Here is a 10695-nt window from a genome sequence, read left to right on the forward strand (position 1 = left end):
CTGGTCTGAGAGGACGAGAAACTACAATATCAACAGTAGAAGAAGAAACAGCAGACACACTGTAAGTAATAGCATAGTCGTGACCTGCTGGATCTGGGTATCAATGTTACTGAGTCACAAGTAACAAAGTACAAATACGTTGCTACTTAAGTAAATTTTTCAGGTATCTGAACTTTCTACTTCTTACATTTTCAAAACAGGCTGACTTTAGGTTTAGTGTTTATACTCGGGCTTGAAGTGGGAGTGCACGTGTCCGTAAGTCGCGTCTGCAGCACTACAGAATCGAGCTCGCACTGGAGAAGCGAGCGGACACCGCGTGATGTTTTTTTAAGTGTCGGCTAATTTCAAATGCAGTGTTAACAAACATCAGCAAACACACAAACTGTCTGTGTGCAGTTTGTCTCACAGTGTGTCGCAGCTAAAGGTCCAGCTGCTGTAATTCACAGGGAGAGAAAAGAAGATGGACAAAGATAAGAAAGAGGACAGGAGAAGAAGAGACGTTAGACTTAAAGCTTACATGTAATGTCATAGTTTTAATCACATATTAGTTTTGTATATGACGTGTTTGATAAATTACATATATTCATATTGTGAAACATCCTGCAAAACAAACTAAGCTCTTAAAAACGGAGCTTTAAAATGAACAGTTGTAATGAAACCCGAGAGATGCCGACAGACTGACTATTATTTTAATGGGCTGGACCACCATCGCTCACACTGCCAGTTAGATAGTGTAGCAGTCCTGACTATATATGATGCAAACACATACAGTGTGTATTAACATGGGTTTTAATCAGGTTTGAAGAGCTATTGTTGGATTATTCCTTACTTGCACTGAAACATGTAAAAGCTACAGGTTAGCTGTTAGCAATGACTGATAGTCAAAGCACAACTTGAATCTCTCCCTTTCTAATTAGGTTCCTCCATCTATTTTCTTACCACGTGGATTTCACCTTCATCCATCTGTGAGAACACTCGAGTTTGTTTTACACAGAATTCAAAGATCTATGAGCATGACTTGGTGATGGGGAAGAACGAGGAGTACTAAGATCCAGATCACAGGAAGCTTTATCAAAATGAAAGTCTGACGTCTAATCTTAAAAGCAGAGACGGTGTCTGTTTGGATCACACACTGGGATCTTCAGGGTCTTTTCCTGACTGACTTCATTAAAGCTTCTCTCAGCACCACCAGTCCACTAACAGACGTCTTACTTTATAAGAGCCCAACACGTTCATTCTGTTCAGGTCAGGTTAATTACTGACCTTTGACCTGCAGCTGGATGTCTCTCAGTCTCTGATCTTCTGTCCCATCGCTGATGGAGCAGGTGTAGTTGCTGCTGTCAGTCTTTGTTGGGTTTCTCAGAGTGAGGCTGAAGTCTAGAGAGTCCAGAGCATCAGGTCTCATCGCCGTGCGCCCGCTGTAACGCTGGTTTTGCCCTCTGAGATCATCTGCTTCTTCTCGTCTCACATGGACAGATTTAGGATTGAGATCACTACGAGTCCACAGCACCGTGGGGTCGTCCTCAGGGATAAAACCCGAGTACTTGCAGGGCAACAGGACAGACATTACGCCCTCATACACCTCCACCACCGCAGTCAGGGCATGCTGGGAAACTGGCAGGAGACACAAACAAGAACACAAACTGAGTGTTTTAGTTGGCTTCAGGAAGTGACAAACACACAACGTCCATCACAGCCACACAATGAGTAATTACACAAAACCAACGGATGTTTCAAAGGCAGCAGAGATTAGTGACGACTTCCTTACACCGCGGTGAAAAACATCTTCTGAGCTTGTTGAAAAGAGAAGGAAGAGATTTTTTTGAGCTTCCAGCACTTTGCAAATTCCTGCTCGACGTCTTGACAGCCTCAGATTTAAACCCGGACATTTAGACGCTGCTTAGTCGTCTAATCAACGCGACATTGTTGACTCAGCACACATGAAGCAGAAAACAGAAGAAAACCTGCTTTTTACTTTTTATCTTCATCTTAAGTCAGATGTCTGTGGACGTCTGCTGCTCGCTGCTTTTACTCAACAGCAGCTAACTGTGCAGAATATGTGTGGACGTGGATATACAAACAGTGCATGAGGTGACTGTCAATAATGGCTTCCATTATATTGTTGTTGTTTTAACAGTGTGTTGTTTTCAGTGTTGCTGGAAAAAGAGGATTTATAGAGAAGAAGATGAACTATATCTTATGTTTAAATGATCTACAGCTTCACTCGCTGCCAGTTAAAAACACAACATAACACAAACTCTGCAGCAGCAACAGCCCAGCTAAGAGTCCAGTTACCGCATCATTACTGTCCGACAAACAGGTCGGTGCCCTCAGCCGGGTCACGTGAGGGTTAAATATTTGCTCCAGTGCGTCATGAAGAGCGGATACAGAGCAACGGCGCCCCCACCAGGCCGCGGACACACACGGTTTATCACATGGTAAAGTTCAGGACAGCGCGCGGATTCACAGTAAACTCACGTCACACTTCTCATTGTTTGAAGGAACGCCTGAGTGAGCGCGTGCGCCTTCAAACGGGATCAGAGCGATTTTCCTACCGAGCACGAGGAGCAGTGACGTCAGCAACGTCTTCATCCTCCGGGAGAAAATTCCGTTAGTGTTCGATACCACCACAGCCTGCTGCTGCTTCTTCTTCTTCTGTCTTTTTGTAGCGGTTGGCAAACAGCTTCAGGTGCATTACCGCCACCTTCTGGACATCGTTCAGACCTTTGTTTTCATATAAACACCTGTTGCTCTTAAAAACACAAATATCGCTCTATAAACTCCATGACCTGCACCTGTAACAGGGTCATAAATCACAGTGTTATAATTACACAAAATGTGTCCTAAACCCCCAAACTGTTCCTTTTATACCTGACTTTTAGGACCTCCAAGCCTGTAGTTATGTTCATTATCAGTTAGAGCCCCTCCTCATTCTTTTCTTCTTCTTCTTTGGTGCAACCCTATAAATACAGTGTGCCCCTTTTCCCTCTCCCCTTTTCTACAATTCCCCCGTGGGAGAGGTTGGTATAATTTCTTTCCCAATTTCTGATTGTGATTTTAGTTCAATTATTGTCATTATTAAGCCTGTTTTTGTTAGATGTTACAAGTGTGTAGTATGTATGTATCATAAATGTGTTTTAGGCGCCATAAATGCTAGCATGAATATATACTTCTTGCTAGCTTGGAAGTTGTGGTGGGTTGAGCTAACCCTCTTCCCCACTGTTTGTATTTGGTCGTAGCTGGAGTGGGCAAATTATTTACTTGGAGGCCTTTCTTTCTTTTACCTTTTTTATCAGACACAATGCAGAATCACACCGGTTTCACACCCATTTGAAATAGTTATGTTACCCTTAATTGAACCGTATTTTTCTGTAATTCAGATTTCTGTATTTGCCTTTCCCACCTATATTTACCACATTCTAACATTACATGATCAAATGCCTCCGGTCTCATGCTTATTCATCTTTTTAAGTGTGCTATTTAACCCTGTGTGACCAAATCTTACCCTCGAAATTATATCCTCGTTTTTTTTACTTCTCTGACTTCTTCTACGGTCTCACTATCTACCTTTACCCTCTCTGTCCCATCATGCCTGCCACTTTTCCATTAACTTCACCTTAATTATACTTTTAAGGTGGCGATCGTGGCTCAAGAGTTGGGAGTTCGCCTTGTAATCAGAAGGTTGCTGGTTCGAGCCCCGGCTTGGACAGTCTCGGTCGTTGTGTCCTTGGGCAAGACACTTCACCCGTTGCCTACTGGTGGTGGTCACAGGCCCGGTGGCGCCAGTGTCCGGCAGCCTCGCCTCTGTCAGTGGCTACAATGTAGCTGCTATCACCAGTGTGTGAATGGGTGGATGACTGGTTGTGTAAAGCGCTTTGGGGTCCTTAGGGACTAGTAAAGCACTATACAAATACAGACCATTTTTAACCTCATCTTTACTGTGTTTATATTCATATCTACATGATTCTGTCTTATTGCACCTTTAACAAACGTATCAGCCTGTTCATTTCCTTCTACACAGATATGTGCAGGAATCCATAAAAATGTATTTCTATCCCTCGATGTTTGATTCTATAGAATAAATGAATTATATCAAAAACAATATCTTGTCTAGAATCTGAAAACATGTACTCACTAGTGTGCTAGTAGAGTCAAACCAAAAACTTCCTACTGGTGCCTTCTCCAGTTTAAAGCCATTAAAATTGGCTCAGTAAAAACTGTTAAATCATCAGTGATATAAAATGTTACCAGATTTGTGTGGGTGTGTCAGCCTCAGGTTTATATTGGTATGTGATAACTCTAAGACAACCAGGTTGTATTACACAGTAACGTAAATGTAATGTAACAAGTAGTGTAACAAATTACTTTCTACACCGAGTTATTAAATTGGTGCATTGCTTTTAAGACAATCAGTAAAATTCTCCCTCTGTTAACATTCGTGTTGATCCCAATAAATCAGTTTATAAAGTCAGAGAGAGAACAGACGGCTGTGCTTCCTGTAATAATCACACAGGATTACAGCTGTTCTTGGCCTCAGTGTTTTACTCACAGCCTCAGAGTTTGGATGTGTTTGATTTTAAGAGTCTGTATCATCAGGTTTGCTGGACACACTCTCAAGCAAAGCCGGAAACTGGCACAGCGCTTGATTTTTAATTAATTACAAATATGTACATTTAAAAGATAAGACTGTGCTCAGGTTTCCTCACTTGAGTCTCAAGTGTTTTTTACAGTAGGATGAGATTTCCAGATCTGTGAGGCTTCCTAACATCAGACTTCCTAACAGCTCCCCATCCACTCCCTCTTGGGAGTAAACAGCAATGGTTGTTGTTCTGCAGAGCTGCAGTTTCATGTTACATGTTTTAATGTCATATTTTACATATTCATTTCAGAACCTTTAACGATTGTTGATAAAAACTATTGTAGAGTTTTCCACTTTTCCACAAATTTCAGGCAAAAAGACTTAAAGAAAGGAACACTGAAGGTATTTTCACTGGTCAAATTGAACCCAAACAGGATGTAAGGGTTACTGAGGAGCAGATATAGTGTGCTGCAGTGTGAGGTTAGAGGAAACTGGCTGTTGGCTGTGGCCCAAACAGCCTGTGTGTTGTTACAAATACATGACACGCAGATCTGGATGATCTCTGAGCTGCTGTGTTCTGAAGGAAGGAAGCAATGACAGCGCTGAGTGTAAGATAAAGTGATATAAAGCATGACAAAGCTTTACTGATCTTAACCTCCTAGGACCTGCCGTCCACATATGTGGACATCACATTTTGGGTTATTTAGACTAAAATACTCAATTTTGCTCTACAAGGGCCTGATATCCACTTACAAGGACATTATACTGCTACTGGTCTATCGAATATCCTCATGTTTATGTTGATGAGAGTGTGGGGAGTGAGTTGGAGGGTGGGGTGGGCTGCTTTTAACCATGTAAAGCACTTTGTGCTACATCTTTGTATGAAAAGTGCTTTATAAATAAAGATTGATTGATTGATTGATTGATTGATTGATTGATTGATTGATTGATATGTGGCTCTCACTTTGTTAGAAAGAAAAATCAGGTAAAAGTCTTTGGTAATTCTTTGTTTTTACATTCATCGGGTCCCAATCAGCCCAAATATCAAAGAGAAATTAAAAATATATGCAGTGGAAGAGTTCAGGTCTTAGGAGGTTAAAGTTCCAGTAAAATAAAGCGATAATAAATCATGTAAATGATACAGACACTCATAAAGCTTCAGCTTTGGCTTCCTGTAAACCATCTGATTTCTTGCTTTTAAGGCTCTGATATCTATTCTGTATGACTTAAAGCAGTTATGACATGGTCTGATTTTCTCACCCAATAAAGGAATATTTCATATATCAGTCTACTCTTCATTCTATCAGACACAGTTATCACAGCTCGTACATTTGCTTTTTACACATATATATAAGCATTGAGCCAAATTTAGTAATGCCAACATACTGAAGGAACATTTGTCTCTGATATATAACACATCTATATATACACTGTCACAGATACTTGTCTTTGAGTGAAGATTTAAGGTGATAGGAAATATAAACAACTGCAACTTGAATCTTTACTGAAGCTCAGTGTTTGACAGAGTTCAAACTCACTGCTGTAAAAACTAATAATGATTAATATGATAACTATAATATTGGCCATATTATATTTTCATTACCACAGTGAGATGACTTTGAACTCATGAACAACATTAACTAATTGTTATAATCTTAAATAACTGTTCAGTACAGAAATGAAGCCCAACAATCATGTTTTACAGTCCTGTGGTCTCAGCCTCAGATACTCATTAAATCACACAAAGCTCATGTAGAAACAGTCAAACAAATGAACAAGATATGTTCTCCTTCATTTCTGTCAAACAAAGCTGTATAAAACGTTTCCAGCTGTTAGTATAATGGTTGCTAGGCAACCTGGGCAGCGCGACAGAGGCTAGACCGTCCCATTTTACAAGCCTCGCACTTCCAGTCTTAGCGGTCTTTGAGTACACGGCCCTTGTGGACCGTTAAGGCTGCGTACTTTAACCCTTTAAGACCTACCATAGAACCAAGTCCGCCAGAGCTTACATTATATTTTTACATGCTGTAGAGCCATTTTTGGGATCATAAATCAATACAACCATTATAGCCCAGATTTTAATAATATGTTTAAATACAAAAAAGTTGCAAAAAATAGTTTACAACAACAGGAAATTTTTTGAGTGTCTTCATAGTTTTATTTTTGAGATACACCATTTTTTATATATTGCAGAAAAACAAAAAACAATCCTATAATGCAGATTTGCAAAGAAAACAGCATATGCATCAAAATAAACTATTTAAAGGAGTGTAATTTGAGTTCTAAGCATGCCAGAAACTATTCAGAAATGCATAGAGTCAAACTTGACTTTTAAAAACATCGGTATTGGCTTATAAGGCATACAAGTAAAAAACTAAATTTTCCGCGAAAATGACGTCACTTCCGGTTTCGGGCAGGTAATGGTGGACATGCGATTGTACGGGCTGACGTCTATTTCAATGTAGGAAGTGTTATGAACAGCTGATCGGATCGGCAAAGCGTGTTTCTGGAATATTATGTTTTTTTTGCTGCAAGGGTGTCATGGTCCCTGTGCCACCCCGGCCAGCCCAGTGTGGCCAGGGCTTGTTGTTTTACTCTCTCCGCTCCCCTCGCCTTGCTCTCTCTCTCTCTCTCTCCTACCTGTCTGCGTGGGCGGAGCTCTGATTGGGCTCCCGCCCATGGCCCACGCACCTACAGCTGATCTCCGGTGATTTCCAGCTCTTCTTAAAGCAGGGGCTCTGAGCTACTCGTCGCTGGAATATTGAGTAACTCTCGTTAGTATTGCCTGGCTTCATTGCGATTAGGGATGGGTATCGAAACCCGGTTCTTGTTGAGAACCGATTCCCACTATTTCAATTCCTTGGAATTGTTTGCCATTTTTGCCATTTTTGCAAACGATTCCCTTATTGATTCCAGTCGCCCCGAATGACGTCACCACATTGCGGAGCGTCATTTACCTGGCAGGAAACATGGCGCCTAAGCGGCTTAAACTCTCAAAAGTTTGTTTATACTTTACGAGAACGGATGACAACAGGGCAACTTGTAATACTTGCAAAGTAGATATTTCATTTAAGGGAGGAAACACAACGAATATGCAAAAGCATTTGGTCACAAAACACGCGATGACCTTAAATGAATGTCGTGTTTTTAATTCCGCTCCGGACTCATGAATCTCAACCCAGCAGCAGCGGTAACGTTTGCACGTCCTCTCCCGTTAATGCGGCAGGTAAATAATCAACTAACAGTGCATATTATGTTAGCGCGATCTGCCTTATTACAAAACTTGCCTTTACTGTGCATTTAGGTGACCATGATGAGACAGACAGAGTCTGGCTCAGATGCTGGCAGTTCTCGCTGCAGTCTACCGGTAGCGTCTCCTTTCAGGCCAGGATAGACGAATGTCACCGAGCAGTGACTAAGTTTGTGGTAAAAGGCTTGAAAATTAATAATGGCAACACAAGAATTAAACATATATTTAATATTATATAACAACTCCAAAAATACACAATGAACTCAAAATGCTGGATCACAGACCCAGCCCCTGACAAAGTGGACAGTGGACTCAGTGGACTCAGTGGACTAAACTCAGTGGATAACATCATTCTAACTCGCTTCCATTAACTTCAGTTTGCTGATAATACTTTAACTCAGTGGTTCCCATATTGGGGGGCCACTGCGAGGAGGGGGGGGTATAAATTTAAAAAAAAAGATAGCTTGGACACTGCTAGCGTAATGGACAGGTTTTTTGATGGGGCTCCCACACAAACGCAAAGCAGAGCATCACCAAATATACTTTCAAACCAAAGGCTAGAACATATGATGAAGGTAGATACCACCGAGGGAATTTGTTTCGCCTTTGTTGCTGGGCTCTCCAAATCACGGACAAACATTATCCCACATTCTTGATTTTTAGTTCACAAACAGTTCTTATAATGAGATGTTGGTAATGTTAGCTCGTTATACATTAAAGTTACAATGGGATACAAATAATATCAGGCTGAACCTGCCACAGTTTGTTCCCCCTGTCCAAATCACGGACAAACAGTATTCCACAGCAACAGTTTTACAGTTTGTATTTTTAAACCCATTTTGCACAGAGAGGCATTTTTTGAAAAATGTATTGCCAGCAACGTTGAATATTATAACACAGGAAAAAAAAACTATACGTAAAATAATTACACCATAAAGATGGTTTTACTAAAGGTTTGAGTTGTGAAGTACACTGCAATGGACTTGGAAAACAAAATATGGGTGTGTGTGTGTGGATGGAGTGTGTGTGTGTGTGTGTGTGTGTGTGTGTGTGTGAGAGAGAGAGAGTTGGTGGGGGGGGGGGGGCGCTAGCAAAAAAAGAAAAAAGTTTGGGAACCACCGCTTTGTATACTACGGAGCCCCGCAAGGGACATGAGAGAAAAAAAAATATGATGAACTTTTGCGGGATCTCGCAAAACTAACTCGGGATCTCGCAAAACTGACTTGGGATCTCGAAAAACTGACTCGGGATCTCGCAAAACTGACTTGGGATCTCGAAAAACTGACTCGGGATCTCGCAAAACTAACTCGGGATCTCGCAAAACTGACTCGAGATCTCGCAAAACTGACTTGGGATCTCGCAAAACTAGAATTCCAACAATGGCGGCAGCTACTTAGTTGTAATATTACTCTTTCTGGGTCACAAAATAAACGTTAAAGATATTTTGAGGCGTGAATGTAGTTGTGTAAACGTCAGATACCTGCTCGGTTTACAAGACATCACATATTTGCAAAAGTGCTCCGACGTTTTCGGAGATCTGACACCCACTAGCTCGAAGCTAACGGGAGGTTGAGACCTACTACAGCCTGGAGGAACACTGCTTTCACGGCACATCGTGCCTCAACCTCCCGGTCGGCTTTGAACTGGCGGCCTCTGAAGAATGCGGCTAAAACTTTTACGAGATCTCCCAAAACAAACTCGGGATCTCGCAAAAGTTTATCTCGCAAAAGTCCGTCTTAATTTTTTTTTTCTCCCATGTCCCTTGCGGAGCTCCGTAGTATATGCCCTTTAAAACAACTGGAGGAAACAGCCACCCTGCAAAAATTCCACAAGACTGTCTTCCTGTTTATTCTGCTGTGGCTGATCCATATCAGCAGGAAGTGGGACGAGATGTGATGCCCTCCCTTCAACAGTGGATTTTAATTTTTATACTGTAACAAAATCTATTTCACCATAAGTACAGGCCTTTTAAATATACTATTTATGATAAAGATGTGTATGTATAATACACTTGCATAAAAATATCACAGAACTTTATATTAGAAGTTTTTTTTCCAGAAAGTCAAGTGTGAGGTTTAAAACATGATCAGAGATCTTGCTGAAACATATTTGAGATCATAAATTTGAATAAAACACGGTTTCTTCCAAACAGAAAATAATCTGAAGTGTTTTAGTATCTTGGCTGCCCACTGAAACACATACAGTGAGTGGCTTCATCCAGTTAACTCATGTTACAGACTTTGTTGTCTAAAAGCACAAACAGCTGTGTCGTTGTGTTTGCATTCAAAGAGCGCTCTTACCGAGTACGAGGAGCAGGAGTGGCAGCAACATCTTCATCTCCAGTTAAAGTCCTCATAACAAATACACACAGCTGCTGCTGCACTAAAGGTTTGGTCCTCTTAAGTTAGAGCAGTCCTGATAAGTTCCTGTTGATCCTTCAAAATAAAATATTTTTATTGCAATCCACTTTCACAATTAAACTCAGAGGAGAAACGACATGTAATGTCTACAAGGCTGACCCTGCACTGCTTTTAGTAACATGTGCTTGCTGCTCTGTGGGATTATTCTGCTCCCATTTTAAACTAACATTTAGAAATTGAATTTTAAACTTTACAAAACTGACAGTAGGTTTTTAAAGTTTCTCAAAAAAAAAAATTACATTTGTGCTTAAACAAACATTAAAAGTCTCATATCTAAAGACTTAAGCAAAACACTGAAATAGCCACAAAAAAAAAAAAACTTTGTTATGCAGCATAACAAAGTAAAAAAAGTAAAAAGAAAAAATCTAAGTACCTGGACGACAAACTGTAAAATATTAATTAAACTAAATGGATCATCAAAGAAAGCTAAAGTGCTGGTCATCAAA

General features: G+C 40.6%; 1 protein-coding gene across 3 annotated transcripts in view; it reads right to left on the bottom strand.

Moving 5' to 3' along the window:
- Nucleotides 1-10338, bottom strand: part of LOC148103139 (uncharacterized) — a 193774-nt gene extending 183436 nt beyond the window's left edge. For 2 of the 3 annotated variants that reach the window (XM_087838512.1, XM_087838519.1), the window contains exons 1-3: nucleotides 2556-2920; nucleotides 1264-1614; nucleotides 1-5 (exon numbers count right to left, since the gene is read on the bottom strand). The exon at nucleotides 1-5 is cut by the window's left edge and continues 322 nt beyond it. In XM_087838512.1, the coding sequence (XP_087694638.1) occupies nucleotides 1-5; nucleotides 1264-1614; nucleotides 2556-2592 (393 nt within the window). In that variant the 5' untranslated portion in view covers nucleotides 2593-2920. Of the gene's footprint in view, nucleotides 6-1263; nucleotides 1615-2555; nucleotides 2921-10129 lie in introns of those variants that run through there. The other variant, XM_087838513.1, reaches the window with a different exon arrangement.
- Nucleotides 10339-10695: the final 357 nt, after the last annotated feature.

This window comes from Neolamprologus brichardi, chromosome 3, assembly GCF_056152115.1.
Source record: "Neolamprologus brichardi isolate AB-2024 chromosome 3, ASM5615211v1, whole genome shotgun sequence".
In the NCBI taxonomy this organism is placed as follows: domain Eukaryota; kingdom Metazoa; phylum Chordata; class Actinopteri; order Cichliformes; family Cichlidae; genus Neolamprologus; species Neolamprologus brichardi.